Here is a 23,002-nt window from a genome sequence, read left to right on the forward strand (position 1 = left end):
ATTATGCTAAGTTAGATAAGTCAGAGAAAGACAAATGCCATATGATTTACTTAGATACGGATTTGAAAACAGACTCATAGAGAACAAACTAGTGGTTGTCAGAGGGGAGAAGGATGGTGTGATAGGCAAAATAGGTGAGGGGGATAAAGAGGTACAAACTTCAGTTATAAAATTTAAGTCGTGAGATGTAAAAGTACAGCATGAGGAATATAGTCAATAATATTGTGGTAACTTGTGGTGGTGACAGATAGTGACTATGCTTATCATAGCATTTTGTAATGTATGTAATTGTTGAATCGCTGTGTTGTATACCTGAAATGAGTACAATATATCAAGTGTATTTCAATTGAAAAAATAAATAAACGTTTGTGGTGTTTAAGTGTGGTGATCCTCTGCTACAGCACCGTTGTGACGGTAGTTTTGACCTCAACACCTTTAGGCCCAGTAGTCTGTCTTTTGTGTTTTATACCCTTTTGTTATTCAGGAGGAACCTCAAGTCATTACAGATAGAATACAAACTTGTTTTTCTAACTCTGAAAAGTATTGTTCTCCCTCTCTGGGGTGATAGGTGGAACCAGGTAGGTAGGCGTTTCCTAAGTTCCCAGCTCTTTCTTCTACCTGTGCTTTCCATGCCAGGTATAGTGTGTAGAGGTAGCTGATACTCTGGTTTGAGGTTTGTTTTTTTGTTTTTTTGTTTTTTGTTTTGTTTTTGAGAGAGAGTGGGAGTGAATGAGGAAGGGGCAAAGGGAGAGGAAGAGAAAGAATCTTAAGCAGGTTCCACACCCAGTATGGAGCCTGATGAAGGGCTCAGTCTCATGACCATGAGGTCATGACCTGAGCTAAAACCAAGAGTTGGATTCCTGGATGCCTAACCAACTGAGCCACGCAGGTGCCCCTGGTTTGAGTTTTGCAAGTATTCCAGGAACATCAGGAATCCCACCATTTTGTTCTTCAAATACATTATTGTAATTCATTTCCCCTCAGACCTTGAAGTGCCATTGCGGGTTTTCATTGTGCTTTTCAAACTTTCCTAGGTTCTGGATGTGTCCATCTTACCTCAGACATCCTTCTTTCATTCTAATGTTGTTATTGTGATAGTGGATGGGTGGGAAGAGAGCCTCACACAGGACAGTCTAAGAAGCCCAATCCTGTTTCCTTTGGTCTCTTGGCCATGTGGACATTGAAGGTCCAGAGCCTGGAATCTGGTACTTCATGGTATACTGGAATGAATTTTTCTGTGCTTCACAAATACCCCAGTGCTTTAGCTGTTCTTTTCCCCCTCTTTAACAGTTGAGGGAACTTAGGGCCCAGAGAGGTGGCTTAACTTGTCCATTGATGGCAAAGATGGAAGAAGACAGAGACTAGAGGTGACTGGGGGCTCAGCATCCCCAGGGGCACTGGCAGTGTTTAACTAGAGGATTCAGAGCAAATATTGTAGGATCCCCAAGTAGGTACTGCCGGGAATGCTTTCCCTTTGTCCTCTAAAATCAAATTCCTGGGACTCTCTAGGGGGCAGCCTGCAAGGTGTGTATGTGTGCATATGTATGTCTGGACATGTATACATGTATTTTTCTGCCTTTGAATGACATGAATATAAGAAATATTTTACTTTTCTATTTGGTCCCACTTAGAGGAGACATTGGCATGGTACTGGAGTTCAAATTCTCTTTCTAATTAGCAGTTGGCTGCTCAGCTCCAGCCAGCTGATGTCATGTAGAAATGTGAACTCAGTTTTTTCAAAATAATCTAGAAACCCATTTTTTAAAAATGTGACATCCTTAAATTTTAAATCTTGGAAAAAACTCTTTTAGTATTATTTTGTAAACACAGTTTGGCCTAAAAACATGTCTCTAGACCTCTCTGCGTGAAACCTCTGGGTTTCAGCATGAAACATGAAACTCTGTACTTTGTTCTTTTCCTTACCTGCCATGAGTACATACAATGTTTTTTTTTTAGAAATGACAGCATCTGGATTCTCCAATGAATGCAAATGATATTCAAGAAATAGGTACAGAATAGAAAGAAACTCACAGAAAGTGGCTGAGAGAATTTTTTTTTTAAGGTAATACTGAATCTCAGTTCAAATGAATTATAGCTGTTTTCGGTGAAGTCTTAATTTCGGTAAAATTGTTTTGTGACTTTTGCTTTTGATTTTTATGAGGAATTGCAAATTTCATTTTTACAAAGAGTTTTAAGTGGCAAAAATCTATCTTTAAATTCTTAGGACTTTTTTTCATCATTAGAGAGCATGTTTTCGAAGATGGAGGGGTGCCATCTAATGGTAGTTCATGAAATCTTCATTTGGACACGATCCTTATATTTCAAAGGAGCAAAAAGGCAAGCGTGTCTTCTCCTTGACAGGGTTACCTTTAACACACTCAGACGTGGAATCTGTGTGAACACATCCTGACTGACTTTATTGCTTCTGAATTTGCCTCAAAGTATTTTGTGTAGTGAATTTTTCACTTTGTGCTTTGGCAAAGTGGGATAGAGACAACCCATTTGAAACCTATAACCTTCTAGAGCCCCACATATCCTAGAGTTGAAGCTTCTGCCTACTGTTCTTCCTGTTTTTTTTGGTGAGCATTTGTAATTCAAATATGAGCAGCTTTTGAATGGCTTTTGTGATCTAGTTGATGACTCATGCAAATGGGACTGTATGGTCTCATGGAAAATGTTAAGCTTAAATATTTTGGGAATCAGAAATCAGAAGTCCACATACATTATCTAAAAGATTTTATGTCTTCTATCAAGCATTTACTTACCTCATTTAGTAAGTTTAGTAATATGTTACTTTTCCAGGAAATTCTGGTTCAAGTTGTACAATTGTTTATTGAAATGGTTGTTGTGGAACCAGAGTCCTATGCATATGCCAGGGTGATTTGTTCTATAATGGTTATTCTTTTGGAAAAGAAAAAAAGAAAAAGAATGAAAAAAGAAAAAAGAGAGAGATTGTGTTGAATTACACTTTGCACAAGCTGGTAAATATTACTCTCATAAAAGTATAAGATGAGCACATGTCAATGATTTTATTCAACTCATTAGTGAGGAAACAAAGAAAGTGTTAATGCTGGTTCAAAGAGCTTTTGAGGAGCTAACTATAAGAAAATTAATAAAGGAATGTTGGGATAAGATTTTTAGGTTAGTTATAAAACTGGTTACTGTCCTCCTGGACAATAAAACTATGGCCTCTGGATTATCTCTTTCACTGGACAAAAATTATTTGCATGTTTACTGCATGAAAATTTCCAGATTTGCTTGTAAATTCACAAAGTCTGAAACCTTTTATCAATAGTAAAGAATTGTTGAGTTGAACAAAGTACTTTTCTTTAAATCTTGCATCGGTGTGTGTCTGTGTGGTACTGAAATTACATGCCACATCCTTTTTTTGCCTTGTATCCAAGTCTTGGATACTGTTTCTTAAAAATGATCAATATCGTTGACCCTTATGTCTGTATCCATGTTTGGTGCTGAAAATGCGAAAGGTATCCAAAATGGGTGAGGTCATTGTCCTGAGTGCGTTTCTTCTAAGGGTAGAGGTGGAATAAATGCAAATTGTGATTAAGTGCAATGAAATAAGCAAAAAGCTGAGAGAAGGATATCAGAGGACAAATTTCTTTACATACAGAAAATAGAAAGATGATTCTGAGAAGATGACATTTAAGCAAAAACATAAAGGATGAGAAAGGATCATGTGAAAGGTGGGAGGGAAGAGAGTTTTAGGCATGGGAGTAACCAGCTGTGGCCAGAAGTGAGAAAGGGCTTGACTCATCCAAGGATCTGGAACCCCAGTGTGGCTGTGAGTGAGGGGGAGAGTGGCACTTGATAGTCTTGCAGTCCATGGTAAGGAGTTTGCACTTTATTTTGAGTACACTTAAGGGTTTTTAAAGATTTTTCTTGTAAAAGCTTTTTTTATCATGGAAAACTTTAAACATACAAAAAAAAAAAAAAAAAAGAAATGAACGCATCACCCAGTGTGGGACTAGATCCCAGGCATTTTGGCTCCTAATGTGTGACTGATACAAAAGTAGGTGGAAGAGTGAAAGCAAAAAAAAAAAAAAAAAAAAAAAAAAAATTTGTTGAAAATATGAAGGCGATGAAAATAAACCATTGGAAGCAGTTAATGGGAGATGCCACAATGTTTTTTTAGAGCCACGACAGGATTTAAAGTGATAACTGAATATTTAAGAAAATAAAAACTTTAGATATACACTTTAATATTGGGTCTTCCCAAACCACCTAAAGCTTCACAGTAGAGGGCTTTAAAAAATTATATAAACCCACAAAGATAGAAGAGGAGAGGAGACAATACCAATGTGGTTTTTGAGCCAGAAGGCAGATGGATGAGTAGTAATTGGCTTAGCAGACCCACAGCAGCTTAACTCTATAAGCTAGCAGGCCAAGAAATAGCCAGTTTGCACAGAATTCTCGAAAAGCATAGGAAGTGGTAGCAACAGGTACCTCTAAAACTATGGGGGTGGGGCTGGGTAAACAACTAGATAGGGTGAAAGCTGTTCCAGGAGTAGTCAGATTCCTAGAATTATCATCCATTCTATACTGTTCCTAACCCCTCCTCCCCACCTCCACCTCTTTGCAGCTTTACTGTTTACCCTCCAGAAACTATTAAACATGGTTTCTTGATTGGGGATCTGAGGCATGTATGAAGGATGAAGATCCCTAAAGATACAGGAAATTAGATGACCATATGATTACTGATTGCTGAGACTCTAGTCCTTTTCCTGCCCTTGGTTCCTGAAATCTTCGTAGTTATATCTGTATCTTCTGAATAGTAGAATGGAAGATTTTCCTTTGAGGAACCTGATCAGCCCTTAGTCTTTTCTGAAGGTACCAAAATTGAAAATTTCTAATAAAAAGTTTACTCAAATTCACCCAAGTTAACAAGCTACACTCTTCCACATATGCTCAAAACTTTGAATTTTCATTTTGTTCTCTGATTGTTAATCATGGGGCAGATAAACAGACCCATATATTCAGAGCATTCAATCATTATTTTAGTCTCTTACTTTTAAGCATATACAGATAACCAAGAATTACCAGAGGTATGAAGAAATTTTTTATGTAGAAGATAGATCTCAGGGATTAAGTAATAAAGCAACTTAGAGGTATCAGAGACCATTAAGAGAACAGAAAAGTTTTAAAAAATTAATACTTTCTGAGAGATAAAAGCAGGTATTTGATTAATGGAAAAAGAACAGGATACCATTAAATTCTTGGAAATTGAAAGCACAATAGTATAAATAAAAAAATTTTTAGTAGAATTGAAATTTAATGATGAATTAAATTCTCAGGGAAAAAAATCAAAGATTTGGAAATTAGAATAAAGGATAAGAAAATGAAAGGGTTAATCCCAGAATATCAAGAAAAAAATAGGAGTTTTTAGGATAAAAGAACAGTGAAAATGGAAGGAGGAGAAATCATTGTAATATAAGAAAAATGTCTAGATTTGAAGGATGAATGTCAGACTGAAGGGGGACTGACTGAGTACTCAGACAAATGAACAAAAATAAACCCATTCCAAGAAAAATCCTTTGAAATTTTCATAACACTGTGGACAAGGAGAAAAAGCTTCCAGAGGCAAGACAATGCAAATAAACATGTACAATACTTCATAATCAAAATGATTTTTGATTTCTTAAGAGCAATATTGGAAGTTTGAAAATAATGGAACAAGGCTTTGAAAATAATGAAAATTGTTTTCACCAGAAATTCTGTACCCAATAGAAGTATTGTTAAGTGGAAGATTAATACACAAAAATTTCTAACATACAAGATTTAAAAGGTTTATTTCTACACAGCCTTTCTTAGGAAGTTACTGGAGGGTGCTCTCCATCAAAACAAGAGAATAAACCAAGTAAACCAAGAAAGAAAAAAACATGGAATCAGCAAACATATCAAAGGGGAAAAAAATCAAAGGGATCCCTGGATGATTTTTGTGTTTCACACGTAGAGGTGAAGAAGTCCTGATGAATAAAGACTTGACAATGTTTTGTCTAGGAAAGTACAAGTTGCCAGATTTATGTCTCTTCACCCTAGAGGGTGAATCAATGGGTATCATGAAAGTCAGTGGACACAATCATTTAATTGATGAGATCTGCAATTGTGATGGCATGTAGTTGAGGCAATTATATGTGTGCATTATGAATGTCTACATCAAACCCTAGTATCTATCTCTCTTTTAACCACCATCTTGAGAAAATGTGCTGATTCCTGTAGTCTGTATGCAGAAGAAAACAATCTGGCACAGGAATTTTCTCCTGCAGACATACATCTTACTATATGCATAGATTCTTTCTTGTGAAGAGACAAAGTTGATCGTTGTAATTGACTGGATAGCAGAAGCATATGGCTGGTGGGGGCTGGTGTGAGGGAGACTTACTTCTCATTATTTACCTTTTTTGTCCCTTCTTAATATTGTGCCAGGATATATATGTTATTTAAAGATGAATAAAATAAAAATCTTGAATAAGTAAAGCTAATAAACTTTATATAAATAACTTTAAGAGACTACTCCCCTTTTCACTTAAAAATATCTGACATTTCCTGTATGTGTAACATCAGCTTACTTTTTATTGAAAGTTGCAAATTTAAATTTTGTTTTGGTATGGAGGAAGGAAAACATTTTTTTGTAGTACTCACCCAAATATAAATAACACAGATTAAGAATTCTTAGAGGCTGAATAATTTATGATATGAGTGATGAAACTTCTCTTGTTCCATAGGAGAAACTCTATAGCTTTAGAATGCCCATTAGTAAATGTAATAGAATTGAAGTAATTCTATTCTAGAAAACCTTTCGCCATTAGGATCATATTTTCAGTATCAGTTACCTGGTGGTCACACCGTGGGAAGATGCTTGCTACAGCCCAGACAAGGCAGCAGCTGAAACAAAAGGTCAATGCATCCTTTCAATTCCACACTGATAATGTTTGTCATCTTACTTTGTCCAATCACTCGTAGAGGTTGTACCCTTGTTTATTCTGAAACTTAAAAAGACAAAATTAACTTTTATTATTTTTTTTAATTTTTAATGTTTATTCATTTTTAAGAGAGAGAGAGGGAGAGACAGAGAGAGTCAGGGCATAAGCAGGGGAAGGGCAGAAAGCGAAGGAGACACAGAATCTGAAGCAGGCTCTAGGCTCTGAGCTTTCAGCACAGAGCCCGACGCAGGGCTCAGACCCATGAACTGCAAGTTGGCGCTGAAGTCGGTGCTGAAGTCGGTGCTTAACTGACTGAGCCACCCAGGCGCCCCCAGCAGAGTTAACTTTTAAATTGACTGAAGGTTTTCTTAGAAAGTTGATAACTGCAAAATCAGCAAAATCTATTTTTAATATGTTTTTCTTTATATTGTCATCTGTTGAGTCCTGATTCTTATTTGTGTACTTTATTTTATTCTTTATCCTATTCTATTTCTACAGAGTTATTGAAACTTAAAATAGAAGGCTATTCCCATTTCCTCAAAATATACTCTATATGCTACCTTTCCTAAGGTACCCATTAATAAGAGGCGAGATAGGAGGAAGGTCATATCCTAGGTAAACAGGATTTGGAATTCTGTGGTTAGTATGACATACTGTGTTGGAGTATATATGACATTTAATTTTATAAATGACATAATAATATATAATATTATATAACATATTATTATATAATTATAATAATATAATATAATAATATATGACATTTAATACATTGTGTGCTAAGTGACCCAAATGGAGAATAAAGTTAGTGAATACCAGTAGGTTTTCCAAAGAGAAAGGACAGTTAGACATTCAGGAAAAAAGCAGAGAAAAAAATTAATGCCAGGCAAATTTAAAGAAGCATAATATTGGGGTTCCTTGTGACAGTCAGAATGCATTAACTTTTTAGAACAGAGTGTTGCATTCTGTCCTACTATTATTGTCAAGACCTCTTTGGTTTGTCTGCCTGTCCTAAATTTCCTTACTAGTCATTGTCAGTTTTAAAGTGGAAGGGGCGGGCGCCTGGGTGGCTCAGTCGGTTAAGTGTCCGACTCAGGTCATGATCCTCTGGTTTGAGTTCGAGCCCCGCATCAGGCTCAGAACCTGCAGCCTCCTTCGGATTCTGTGTCTCCCTCTCTCTGTGTTCCTCCCCTTCTCACACTCTGTCTCTCGCTCTCAAAAATAAACATTAAAAAATTAAAGTGGAAGGAAAGCTATCGTAGATGGTGGTAATAATTACATGGGAACAGGAAAGACAGCTAGTGTTGTATCCTTTCACAGAAGATTAGAAAGACTAAGACTGTTGAATGTCGGAGCAGAGGAGAAGGGATCTTCCACTTGGTATATCCTGATGTCGATTCATAGTGTCACAGATTGGAGATTAATGGATAACTATTGATGTTGCAAAGCGACAGAAAAATCCAGCCTAAGCTGGCTGTCACAAAAAATGTAATTTATTGCCCAGTTTTGGAAAAGGCCAGGGTAAAGCTGGATTCAGGAAGCTAAGCTTGATTGTCAAGACTTGGCTCTTCTCTACCTCTTGGCTCTGTCTTTGGCTGTGTTGGTTTCCTTTCCAGGCTTCAGAGGAAACTGGCCCCAATCAAAATGATCCCGAATCCAGCAGTAAGGGGAATCTGCATCCTTATGCTTAAGCAGGATTCTCAGAATTGTTTTGTTGACTTTGGCCCATTGCTGTGATTATTGTGGAGCCAAGGACCGTATCTTGTGGATCTTCATATCCTCAGTGATTAGTTCAGGGTGTTTGTTTGCACAATGTATAGTAGGTGCTCAGTATACAAATGTTATACCAAATTTTAATCTGCTCTTCTGAAAGCAAACAATTTGCATTGTAGCAACTATTCTAATATAATCCTGACTTTAATTTCAAAATATTTTTTTGTGGAATTAGATGACTTGTTGGATAGGCTGAAAGTGATTACTAAAAACTAAAGACTTTGTGCCTGTGTGTGATCAAGACTATCAAAATTTCATAGTAAAATCAGGAAACAAGCAAGAAAGTAACATAAATCTCATATTGTTTTAACACGATAAGAAATCTATTCAGAGATAAGAGATCTTTGGCAGGAACAGCTTTGATTTCCTTTGAATCACACTGAGCGAGGTAAGAGGAGAACATGGACGGTAGTTAGAAAAGAGAGGATCTGAATATTGGAATATCATGCCAATGCAGAGGAGAGGAATGCCTTCATAATGCTAAAGTTCTTTTTTTACAGTTATGACAGAATATGAGTTCAGCACATCTTTAAACACATGTTGTTTGAAATTCATTTTATAAAGAAGTTTAGAATAGGTAGTCTGATGGGTCATGTAAGACTTTTCTTAAATCCAATAAGAAAGACCTGAAATAGATGTAAGACTTATGTGTTTTGTCAGTCACTAATGCTAATCTTCTGAATTTAATATAGGGAGTTCCAAAGACTGGATTTTTAGCATGATAGAGGAGAATATACCTAGTTACCCTAAAAAGAAACTTCAGCATTTGTGTAATTATGCCTGTCTTCTAATGGGAACTTCACTTCTAAAGCTTTTTCTTCATCTTTAAATTTCTATTGAATGCCAACTTTGCCTCAGCAACTTTTCTTACAGGTTGAAAAGATGAAAGCAGGGGAGATTCAATTATCAATGATGTCACAGAATTTGAGGCATTTCCAATCATGCTTGTTTGTTCATTTCACATAATCTCAAAACTCACTGATGTGCACCAATTTAAAATGAATTTACTGACTTAACCACAAGATCTCGGAGCTCTAATTGCCTGGGAAACTGCAAGAATGCACCATTTGAACTCATTGGTCCTGACGTTAAAAGATGCTGTTAAATATTTAAAGTAGTCAAGAGAACTGCAGTTTCTGTTAAGTAAATATAGTGTTTATTAGAATAATAATGTGCCCACTTTTAGGATACTTATGCAGCTTTTTGGTAGTTTTGGTGCATGAGTTTAAAATATTTGAATGTTTAAAAATATATAGCATAAGCAGTCTACTAAATTTTTCAAGATGGTGACATGTGATTTGCAAGAATAGAATATAAGAGGCAATATAGTATGGTTTTTGGGTAGAGAGTCTGCAAGTAGACTGCTGGGTTCAAATCCCCTTGTCCTCTTAACTAAATAACAGTGCGTGTGTTAACTAGATGGTGTGTGCTTTAGTTTCCTTAGCTGTCAATGGGATTAATGCTACTAGTACCTTCTTCACAGACAGGTTGTGAAGATTAAACGTGTTATCGTGTATAAAGTATCTACAGCAACACTACATAAGCATTAGCTTTTCTGGTTTCTTTCTATAGGCAATTGCAGTTTTTCTTCAGGATAGATGGAATCCTAGAATATAATATAGTAACACACACAGAAATATATGTGGGGAATTCTGTAGTAAGTTCAAGCATATTGCATTGAAAAATTCAGTAATTAACTCACAGCTCCAAATGTGGTCTGTTGTACATCCATTTCAAAACATGCTCCTCACACTCTAGTTCAGTGTATGTCAAAATGTATGTTAAGGATCAGTTACTTTAGAGTGAAAGGGCTGCCTGTTAGATGTAGATTCCTGGGCCTCAATCAAATTCACCGGATCAGAATTTTTGAGTCCGTGAGTTAGCATTTTAACAAACATTTGACTTGTTTCTTGTGGAGGACAAATTTTGAGAAGTTACATCTCCAGCTGTTCATGATTCCCCCTTGTCGTGCTGTAATTCACTTACACTCTTTCTCACTCAGAACTTCAGGTGTCCTCTTACTTCTGTCAGCTCAAAATTCTATCACAGCTCACGTTCAAGGAGTTTTTTTTCTTTCGAAATCACAGTAGACCACAGTTGATCTTTTTCTTACGCATCGCTGCCTCATCACCCCTCCATTCTGTATTCTCTTTCTCATTCCTAGTTCATTTCTTTCCCACTATTTGTCATAAGTGAGGTGTGAAATCATTCTGGCTTTAGAATTCCACAGAAAATCTTAGTTGTCTTTGGTGGCCCAGAATTGCTCCTAATCTCCTACCTCACTCAGGCTTTGCCTTTTTCCTTCCCTTTCTCTCATTCTTTTCATTTCCTTTCTTTGGGCTAACATTAGTGCCTTAGAAGTCGGGGAAGAGAGAAGTTTTATTTCTTCTTGCAAGTCCCTTTATCCCCATGGCAGGTGAAACATTCTCAGAGAGAAGGCACAGGTGTAGAAAATGCTTTAGTCTTCCAGAATCTCTGGTCCTGTTGGCCCATGTCTCATTCCTGGACTCCATCTGACCTCTGCATCCCTGCCTGTGGATTTTGCAGTTTTAACTATATGAGACGTCATTAAGCAATCTCAGATTGCATTGTTTGAATACACTTGATTGAGAAAATTGAATTTAAAGTAAAATATATCAAGATCTCATGTATTTGGTGGTTTTTAAATACAAAGCCACGTGTAGCCATGTGGCAGTACCACATACATGAAAATTTTATTACTTCTTGACCAAGGTAAAGAGTAATAGGAAGCATTTTGGCTCACTGAGTGCATAATGCAACTCTCCTTTAACACACATGAACTTGTTATGTTCGTGTGACTGGTCACATAATCCATTGGAATCTTAATGATCCGTGAGATCAATTGTTCACATTTTTAGAGGTACATCTACATTACAAAACAACATTGCTTTCAAGAGGCCACTGCACTGTTGTGCTTTTGAAAGCACTTGAATCACACAAGGCTGCAAGTAGGAACACTATTGATGCGTCATAAACACACACATTCTAGTAAGAAGAAAACAGTACAGTTATGGAAAAGAAGGAAATACACACTTTGCCAGATTTACTTTTAAAGCAACATAGACATTTTCTAAGAAATGATGTTAGTATTTTAGGTAGTAGAATGGGAGAAATTTAGGTCCTGGAAATTTATGTTGAAAGCATTAGCATTTCCTTGCAATAACTAAAAAATTTTAAAAAGCATTTTCAAGTAAGACAAATGTCAGGAAAAGGTAGACACAACCAAGAAATCAATTTGTTAATAAAGTTTCAGCTTCAGCTGCTTTTATATCCCATTTTTAAGAGTTCTCTCATAGTTTTGTGATAAATAAATAGATGAAGAGGCCCTATTAAGATCATTGATCGACTTGATAATTTTTTAGTGTTGGCTTGTATTTTACAGTTTCATTTTGGGGAGAAGATGGGCTTTAATTTCATTTCCAAAGTACTGATTTATGTTTTTCTTAGGATAAATTAGAGGGTCAAAAAATTTAAAAACCCTAATTTGATAAATAAGTTTAAGACTACTGATAACTATTATCTTGTTATATAGGTTAAAGAACAAAAAGTAGTTATGAATTGTAAAAAATAATCATAGAAGAGATTGTGATTTTAAACTTATTTCTCTGATCCCATATTTAAATTGGATGGTTTAATATTTGATGTATTTATGTCTTAGTTCCTTACCGTCTAGCTCTTCACTCTGTTTATATCTGTAGCAACATGGTCTAATGAAAATATATTAGGTATGTTTTGTGAACAAAGCTTTTTTCTTTTTTTCCTAATAGGGATGCCCTCTGCATCTTTATTAGTAAATCTCCTCTCAGCTTTATTCATCCCTTATGTGTTTGGAGAAACAGAAATAAGGTTTGCCGGACAGACAACATTTGTAGTTAATGAAACAAGTACAACAGTTATTCGTCTTGTCATCGAAAGGATAGGAGAGCCAGCAAATGTCACCGCAATTGTATCGGTAAGAAATGATGTAGCTCTGTTCTTACTGAAGTAGATGATATGACATTTCTTAGTTTCAGCGACAAGAATTTTTCTTAACCGTTTGAGATTCTGAGTAGTTTCATTATGATAAATGATTTTCGGGTATACTATTCCATTCATATTTCCTAAATTTTTTTTAACTTGAGATTCTGAGTTGTTTCATTATGATAAATGATTTGTAGGTACACTATTCCATTCATATTTCCTGTAGGTTTATAGGGTGCTCCAATTAGCATATGCACGTGCCAATAATAGTAAAGATATAGACTGATTATTTTTAAATGTTCATATGTTTATTTTAAAACAAAACACAAAGATATCAGTAAGTGTTCCTAGGTAAAATAACATTTACTTCGGGTAATTTGGATTCCAGTTATCTCTGCTCAGATATATATTTCAGGTGGCTTAGGGAAAAATACATAAAATTTTTTAAAGTAATGGCAAATTAAAAGTGAATTTTGTCAGAAAGCTTGGGAGAAATTAAGTTCATTAACTTAGGTACAGGTTATGTAGGATTTGTTAAACTGTCAGGTTATCTTGCACACAGTTTGGTTATTGGATGGATTCAGTGTGCATATATCTGTGTCTACGTGTAACCAGAAAGTAATGTCATATGACCACTAAGGATATTGCTGTATCTGAGGCCCAAAGTACTTGAATTTTTTTTTTCAAAAATAAGTTTTGAAGTAGTGGGTTAAATTATCACATTGTGAAACATTGTAAAAAAGAGATAAAAAAGGAAAAGAAAGATATAAAAAAAATATGAAACAAACCCAGTTTTATAACTTTGTGCATTGCTTTTAGTTTTTAATTTATAATATGTGTGTATATATTTACTTATTTCATTTTAACGAGTATACATTATAGTTGATAACCTTTTATGCATAATTTTTATTGTATCATAAGAATGTTGTGGGGTGATTCTGTCATTTTTCACAGCTTTTCCCCATGGTGGCATCATCATTTCCCAATTATTTTTCACCTGGCTTTCACTGAGGTTGCTTCCAATTTTTGTTGCTGTAAATGCTGCTCTGATGAAAATGTTTACATATGTATTGATTTTTGCATATTTTGGATAGTTAAATGATTTTTGGGGTTGGGTTACTGTGTTTTTCTCTTTATTTGTTTCAGTGGCTCTTGATAGTTAATGCTTTGTAAAAGACTGCAACTTTTTATATTAAGGTATAAGTACAAGTTTTTCAGTACCCTTAACTTACTCGGATATCTCAAGTATTTAACCTTTATTTTTACAAATGAAAACTAGAAATTGACTGTAATTTCCCAAACATGTTCATCATTTTTTATTTGCACTAAATCATGTTTTTTTTTCTAGTAGATAGGTTATTCATTCTGAGTTCTTTGGCAAAAGAAACCTCATTTAGATTTGCACAAGAAGTTGTTCCTTTATAATTTCATCATTACTGCTCCCTTGAAAATCTGTTAGCAATGCTGATGTTATAGAATGAAGCCTTAAAAACTTAAGGAAAAGTTTGTGATGAGTAATAATTTGGAATGCTGAAAGAATTGAGTCTTTATTGGAACTATGGGAAAATATACATAAAACTTCATTTGAAAGTTCTGGAAAAAGTACTTCTTTGAAACTGATAGCATAAGTAATTTTTATTTTCCTGGTGTATTTTGACAGGCTATTTCCACTTCTTCTTTGAGGGAGTTTTAGCTACAATTTTTTTTTTTTTTTGGTCAGGTTTGGTGTAATCCCCTTGAGATCATTCAAGAGGCAGAGAAAAAAATTCACATCCATACTTGCTATGCAATTATTACTTTTCTGTGTCGTGATTCCTTTACCTTCTAGAGCATAAACAAATGTTTCTGTTTAGAATCATTTTTAATAATGTGTTTTGAAGGTGATTTTTATTGGTTTTTAAATATTTGTTTTGTTTTTGTACATCCATTATATAAACATCAGTGTCAGTTGATGACTACTGTGTTTTCTGTTGATGGCTCCAATTAGCATCAGTTTTGGTTGTCCTAAGAACTGTCTCTTTTTTGCATTTGATAGCTATATGGAGATGACACTGGTGACTTTTTTGACACATATGCTGCAGCTTTTATACCTGTTGGAGAAACAAATAGAACAGTGTACATAGCAGTATGTGACGATGACTTGCCAGAGCCCGACGAAACTTTTACTTTTCACTTGACATTCCAGGTAAGTCCTTCTTGCCCCTGCTGCCCACCTTGAACTCACAGAAACCTCACAATGCTTAAAAATCTGTTTCTCTAGAGATAAGCCAATCTAGAGACTGGAGGTGGTTTTCAAAGAAGTCAGAACTGACAGTCTCTTTGGCAATTCCATGGTCTGGTTATTTTTCCTCAGACAATCTTGTTTAGAAGATTCTACAGTTAGTTTCTGGATCCATTCAGCTTATTTAGGAATTGCCATGACAGATGCTCAAGAAAAACCTGTCTTCCCTTTGGCTCTTTTCTCTTTTATCCCTCCCCTGCTACCAGATGCACAAAGAATGACCGAGACTTCTGAGTTCAAAGGAGAGGGATACAAAAAGCAGGCTTGGAAGTGGGAGGTCCCTGTGCCTTAGAATCATTTTGGAGTAGCTCTGGGAAAAATGTTTGAATAGCCTAAGGTTTAATTGTCCTTTATGGCTTGATCTATTAGGTTGAGGTAATGACTGCTAACACTGCTGTAGTTAATTTTTCTGAGGGGCATTGAGAATTCTTTTTAGAATGATTATATTGGTATGAGTAAAATTTTTATGAAAATGATACTTGAAATAATCCTGTTTTGCCTTTGTATATCACTTTTTTGCATATTATGCTGCCGTAGAATATCAATAGAAATGTTGTAGAAAACTCTTCCCTTATTAATCAGAAAAAATGTTTTAATATTTTATCTTTAATTTGGCTTTATAATTTATAAAGTAAATAATTCTTAAGTGTCAGCACCTTCTATAGTGAGAAGAAAACACGTTTGAATAGAATTTTATACTGCTTACTTAATTCTCTGTTATATTAGTAATGAGATTGGAGTAATTATAATATAGCATTACTAGCCAGTGTTTGCTTATCATTGTAATGATTTAGTGATTAATCATTTTTAAAAGTTTTTGAAAAGTTTTTATTTGGGACTTCTTTACCATGTTGACTTAATTTGAAAACATTTTCTTAATCTGCATTAAAAGTATGCTTGTATTTTTATTCATAGTCTGAACAATTACTTAAAGACAGAAACTCTATTAAAATAATCATTCTTTTTTTCCTCTTATTTTTAATTTATTAACTTACCTTGGGGCTTTTATTTTAGAAACCTTCAGCAAATGTGAAGCTTGGATGGCCAAGGACTGTTACTGTGACAATATTATCAAATGACAATGCATTTGGAATTATTTCATTTAATATGGTATGGTTACATACTGATCAATCTTGTGGTTGCTAGATAATAGTTATTAAATTAAAGAAATTTTTTTAGTGTTTATTCATTTTTCAGAGACAGAGATAGAGCGTGAGGAGGGGAGGGGCCGAGAGAGAGGGAGACACAGAATCTGAAGCAGGCTCCAGGCTCTGAGCTGTCAGCACAGAGACTGACGCGGGGCTCAGACTCACAGACCATGAGATCATGACCTGAGCTGAAGTCGGACACTTAACTGACTGAGCCACCCAGGCACCACAGTAGTTACTAAATTTTTAAATTATTTTTCATGATATTACCTGGTATCATCTTGCCATTTGAAAATAAATACAATTCGCTCTAACTCCATCCATATCCCATATTCTGTAGACTGTCCATTTGTGCTGCCTGAGATTTCTCCAGATTGAGGAGGCCTATGTGATCTTGGCTGTCTCTTGTCCTGTTCTTCTGCTGATCATTCCACCTGATTCATTCGTTACTTCCGTTGGTGGTCTGTAACTTGGATGTTGTCTTATTCTTTTGCATCTGTTGTAACAGAATTATGTAGACTGGTGGCTTAAAAACAACAGAAATGTATTTCTCACGGTTCTGAAGGCTGAAGTCCAAGATCAGGGTGCTAGCAGATTTGGTGTCTGGTGACGGCCTGCTTCCTAGGGGTCTTCTTGTTATGCTTTCATAAGGTAGAAGGGGCAAGGAGCTCTCTGGGATCTCTCTGATAAGGGCACTTATCCCATTTGAGAGCTTTGCCCTCATGATCTAATCACCCCAATGGCCCTGCTCCTACAGTTTGAACATGACTTTGGGTTGGGGGGGGGGGGGTGGGGACACAAACATTTAGTCTTGTAGCAGATGTTGTAATCTAGTTCCTTTTGCTTGATTTTCTCAGCTGCCTCTTAAAGGAAATCTTGTTTGTCAGCCTTCTCTGAAAGTTGGGAGATGAGAAAAATTTATTGAAAGAATACTGGAAAAACCTACAGTCAACTGAAAATTCAGTAGCAGACATAGTTCTTAAAAATTCTATACTCAATCCCTACACTGAGATTTTCCCATTTATTAATATTTCTTAAAGGTTAAAATTCCTTGTCATCCCCCTTAGTTTTGCTGAGCAGTTCATTTTATTCTCTCTGATCGCCAGATTCCTATGTTCCCGACCATTTCTGTGTTCATAGAGTTTTATCTTTAGAAACAAACCCACAAGCTAGGTCCCCCACTGAGAGAAGTTGTTTCCAGCTCCTAAAATAAAACAAAATTTGTCTTGGGTACAATTGGATTTTGCCATGAAGTTTTAGACTATAATAACCTTCCTGATATGGAGTCTTTTTGAATCATGTTACTAATTATCATTACTAAAAGATGATGTGGTACTCCCCAGCTTTTTATTTATTTTCCAATTTAGATTGCTGCTGCAGTTGGTAGAATGTATGTCATTTTCTTAGTACCTTAAATTATCTTTGAAACAAGGTGGGCTATAGATAAATATGATCTTTTAATTGCAGTATCTTTATTAAAAAAGATATGTGGATAATGTCAATGTAGTAGACATTTTGTGACCTCCATTATATTGTCATATACAAAATTAAATTAATTAATCAGTCATTTCTATTTAAATTATAGGGAATTATTAGTTAATTATGAGGCAGGCTCACTTAATTGCTTAATTTTTCTCCTTATTGCCTTTCTCTTTTCTATTTACTCCCAACCTATCCCCACTATCCTCATACTGACTTGTTTAAAGGTTCCTTCCTTCCTTCCTTCCTTCCTTCCTTCCTTCCTCCCTTTCTCTTCTTTCTCTCTTTCTTTTTCTCTCTCTTTTTATTCTCTCTCTTTTTCTCTTTTCTTTTCTTTTCTTCTTTTTTCTTAGCTTCTGGGAATGAACCCTAATCTTTTGCATTGGTCACAGGTCCCTGACTGTTGTGGTCACAGTGCTGCCAGGCAGCCTCTGATTGGGCACCTGCATCATGTGGTTAAAATTAAATTAACTAGCTTTTGAGCTCACAGTAGTTAGTAAATAGGCTGGATTTGGTTCCTGGCCTGGATGATGATTATACTGATGATGAAGATAGCACTGATGATGTATGATGTCTTTGGGACAGGCATTCCTATCCCTGTTTATGGATGGGAACACTGAGACTTGGTGTCACCAGGAAAGATGGGCATTGCTGCCCTAGTTACCATGCACCTGGCTGCTTCCCTCTTCCTCTTCTTCTAGCTGGAGTTTCAGGCAGCCAAGCCAGAGTGTTTCAGCATTTGAAGTCCTGGCTTCTTCTTTGCTTCAGTGATCATGTCCTGAAAGCATTAGCAGTTCTCTGCTTTTCGTTGATAGGCTGACCACTGAGGAGGGAACAGTGGTTGGGAGCAAGGCCTGTGGGTGGTACTTCCAGTGGGTGGTTGCAAATGAACTGCTCTCATCTGGAGAAGCATCTCGTTTTTGTGACCTCTTGGGTCTCTGGGGCATTTGAGTTTGTTGTCTTTCAACTAGGTAATCTTTATGGTCCCTCAGCAGAACAGCTAGTTGATGGAACCAGAACAAGAACTTACAACTTTTGCCTGAATAGTTTTATGTTCCCTTTACACTATTATTTTTTAGCATTTTTATTAGATACACCTAATTAATGCTAGGAAGTACAGCACTCTCAGGGCACCAGGTAAATTAATTTATCTGTGGAAATTTAGTATTTCTAAGGTAATATTTTGCACCAGTCTACCTCTAGTTGATGAGTGCCTGATTGTCTTTGTTCTTCCCGATAGCCTTTTTCAATCACAGTGAGTGAACCTAGGGGCAGAAATGAATCTGTGCCTTTTACTCTCATCAGAGAAAAAGGAACTTATGGAATGGTCACTGTGACTTTTGAAGTAAGTGTACTGTGCAATCACTTTATTTTTTATTTATTTTTATTTTTTGAGAGCGAGAGGGAGCAAGCGAGCTGGGGAGGGGCAGGGGGGAGAGCGAGAGAGAATCTTAAGCGTATAAACAGCATCTCTTCTCAGAATTCAGTCTCCCCCGTGCCCTTCTTAGTTTTTTTTCTCCATAATACTTATCATCTGAAAAATACGTATTTCTTTGTCCGTTTTTCCTTTCATTAAATGTTAGGTCCTTGTGGGTAAGGAGTTTACCTGTTCACTGTTGTATCCTTAGCACCTAAAAGAGGTCAGGCACAGAGTACTTAAGTACTTTTCAAAAGGAATGATTTTATTACATCTTTATATCTAGCCTGTTAGTATGTTATTATGATTATTTTAAAGATGGGGAAAGTGCTGCTTGGAGTTGCTGAATACTTGCTCAGTGTTAAACAGTCACTGGTGGAATTGCCATGTGATTCTATGACTTAAGAGAATTTTCCAATTTTGAATACCTTCCTCTCATGGAAGAATACATTTTTTCTCAGGTTTAATGTAATGGCTTGAAAAAATAAAAAAGAGAAAACTCTTAGAAATCATGTAGTTTAATGTGATTATAGTCCATATCTATAATTACAGGCCTTGACTATTAATTACAAGGGCAAACTTATATACAGTTTTCTATAATTCTTCTTATAAAACATTTTTAAGTAAAAACCAGATTTTTGTCATTTAACATCACAATAATGCTTTCTTACTCTAGTGAAATATTTTGCATTATGGATGGTACTATGTGTTTCTTTTCAGGTAGAGGGTGGCCCAAATCCACCTGAGGAAGATTTGAGCCCAGTTAAAGGAAATATCACCTTTCCCCCTGGCAGAGCAACAGTAGTTTATAACTTGACAGTACTTGACGATGAGGTGAGATAATATAAATGCTTCAATGGGACAGAGATTCTGTCTGCAGTATAGACATGTTAGAACATTATGTCAAGCATTAAATTGTGTTCAGTATTTGAAATTATTCAAGAACTTAGTCCTATGTAAAGCTAGTGTATTGTACTAACTAGTTAGTGTATACTTTAGCTATAAATAGCCATTTTGGTGGATATCTGGTAAATATTTACCTTATTTATTTCACAATTGTGTATATAAAAGCTGATGAACCTGAATATAACTGCCAACCACACGTAATACAGTAACTTAAGTATTTGGTAAACCTTGATGATTGTTTTTTGTTAGTGATTGCAGTTTTGAGTAGGTATAGTCTTACCTACCCAGCATAAGTATTTTACTATAAAAGCAAAGAAAATTCTACTGTAATTGATATCCTTTTGTTTAGATATTTTAATTAAAAATTTTTTTTAATTAAAAAAATTTTTAAAATATTTATTTAGACACAGAGAGAGACAGAGCATGAGAGAGGGAGACAGAATCCGAAGCAGGCTCCAGGCTCTGGACGTGGGGTTCAAACCCACAAACTGTGAGATCATAACCTGAGCCAAAGTCGGACACTTAACCGACTGAGCCACCCAGGCACCCCTTGTTTGGATATTTTAAATGTTCACATTCATGGGAAAGCTTTAGTTATTTTTACATTTCACATTGAAGCTACCAAGGATTGAGATAAATGAGATAGCTAACTTAACTAGGGAGAGAATTGATTTTGAACAATAATGTGCAAGGATATCTCCGTGAGCTAAATGAGAGAAAACATAACTTTTACACTTGATCTTAGCCAAAAAGCTGAGACACGATTGAGAAAACATAACTTTTAATGAAACAATGTTAGTATTGTCAGAAAAAAGTAGAATAGCTTGGAATTTATAACCATGCTTCTACTTTCCAAAAAAAAAAAAAATCAAGAAACCAAATCACAACAAATCCTAAGAGTATAAAAACAAATGAATTAGAAGATATTATTAGAAACTCTCTCCTTGAAAAAAGTGAAGTGGTATTAGCATTGATAACTCTAGTTGATCTGGTTATGTAAACTAATAAAAACCTTTGGTTTTTAGATCCTTGGAAAGGTTATAATTTAGGGCAGTGATTAATTATACATTTTAACTATAAACCTAAAAGATCATCTTCTGAGGATAATGTACATCATGGTACCTACAGTTAATAAAACAGTGTTGTATGTTTGAAAGTTGCTGAGAGTAGATCGTAAGTGTTCAGCCACGCGTCTATAAGAGTCAACTATGTGAGGTGATGGATGTGTTAATTCTCTGGATCTTGGCAATCATTCAAATATGTGTATGTATATCAAACCATCATGTAGAATTTATAGAAAAAGCTCAAGCAGTATACTAAGAAGAAATCCCTAAGATTTCTGTGCAGTTGCAAAAAAAAGTTTCACCTTAACCAGGTGAACATTTGCATGATAGTGACTCTTAGAACTTGTTCTCCAGAGAGGCATGATGTGTATTTTGGAAATCATGATTGGTTCGTACATTTACCTCTTGAATTAGAAACCATTTAGAGAGAAACAAGAATAATTCACATGGTTGAAAACTAACCATTTGTATGTGATGTTTAATGTAGTTTTCCAGATTCTTAGATATTATATATCTATAATATTATTCCAGCTTCTTAGATATTCTTATATTTATTATTAGATTACCACAATGCTGCTTTTGATTCTACTAATCTGATAAAACTAGTAAAATTTTATGTCCAGTTTTACTGTCATATCATTAGCATTATGTAGAGATTGGTCAAAGTTAAAGACATATACCTATACTTTAATACTTGTCCAGACAATTGCTTTATGAACTTTTCTTTACCTATCTAAAATATATTATTTAACTTAGGAAAATATTTTAATATATAGCTATTAAACAGACTTCTTCTCTGTTTCCTCCCTCCAGTTAAAATATTTCTGTTTCTATGTTTGTATTGAAACATAGTGACTTTGTATACTTTGGTTTCTTTGCAGATGTTTTGGCTATTGATATTTTTGCTCCTGTTTATATTTATTTGACAGGTACCAGAAAATGATGAAATATTTTTGATTCAACTGAAAAGTGTAGAAGGAGGAGCTGAGATCAACATCTCTAGGAGCTCAGTTGAGATAATCATTAAGAAAAATGATAGTCCCGTGAGATTCATTCAAAGTGTTTATTTGGTACCCGAGGAAGATCACATACTCATAATTCCAGTGGTTCGTGGGAAAGATGACAGTGGGAATCTGATTGGATCTGATGAATATGAAGTTTCAATCAGTTATGTTGTTATAACTGGGAATTCAACAGCACATGCCCAGCAGAACTTAGATTTCATTGATCTTCAGCCAACCACAACTATTGTTTTTCCACCTTTTATTCATGAATCACACCTAAAATTTCACATAGTTGATGACACCATTCCAGAGATTGCTGAATCATTTCATGTTGTATTATTAAAAGATACCTTGCAGGGAGATGCTGTGCTCTTAGGCCCTTCTACTGTGCAAGTCACAATTAAGCCAAACGACAAACCTTATGGAGTCCTCTCATTCAACAGTATCTTGTTTGAAAGGACAGTGGTAATTGATGAAGATACAACATCAAGGTATGGTTGATTTTAAACCTTGCTACACTTATTTTATTTTTTAAATGTTTTTAATTTTTGAAAGGTAGGGGGGAAGGGCACAGAGCAAGAGGGACAGAAGATCTGAAGTGGGTTTTGTGCTGACAGCAGACAGCCTGATGTGGGGATCGAACCCATGAACTGTGAGATCATGACCAGAGCTGGAATCAGATGCTTAACTGACGTAGGCGCCCCTATTTTATTATTTTAAAATAATACGTTATTTGAATATATTAATCCAAGATTTAGTATTTGTGGTGTTGGACATAGTGCCAAACTGTGCCATTTCTTCACCATGGTTTTGCTGTTTTTTCTTCTTATTTTCAGAGTAATTTAAATATACAAGTGAATTCACATTATGATAAATTCCGAGGACACATCTACATATCTACCCCCTCATATTAAAAACGTTCATTCTTTGTGATATGGATTCTGCTTTTACTAATATCTGATGGCCAGTTTGACACTGAAAAACCTAGCTAAGGGAAACATAGTATAATAT

The 23,002-nt window shown here is 35.4% G+C and overlaps 1 protein-coding gene across 1 annotated transcript in view; it reads left to right on the top strand.

The window, feature by feature from the left end:
* The window catches only part of ADGRV1 (adhesion G protein-coupled receptor V1), a 559,991-nt gene that overhangs the window by 26,909 nt on the left and 510,080 nt on the right, over window positions 1–23,002 (top strand). Inside the window, exons 2-7 of the mRNA XM_042956013.1 lie at window positions 12,500–12,684; window positions 14,728–14,877; window positions 15,988–16,083; window positions 18,841–18,945; window positions 19,738–19,851; window positions 21,917–22,482. Coding sequence (XP_042811947.1) covers window positions 12,500–12,684; window positions 14,728–14,877; window positions 15,988–16,083; window positions 18,841–18,945; window positions 19,738–19,851; window positions 21,917–22,482 — 1,216 coding nt within the window. The remainder of the gene's footprint in view (window positions 1–12,499; window positions 12,685–14,727; window positions 14,878–15,987; window positions 16,084–18,840; window positions 18,946–19,737; window positions 19,852–21,916; window positions 22,483–23,002) is intronic.

Source organism: Panthera leo, chromosome A1, assembly GCF_018350215.1.
Source record: "Panthera leo isolate Ple1 chromosome A1, P.leo_Ple1_pat1.1, whole genome shotgun sequence".
Taxonomy (NCBI): Eukaryota; Metazoa; Chordata; class Mammalia; order Carnivora; family Felidae; genus Panthera; species Panthera leo.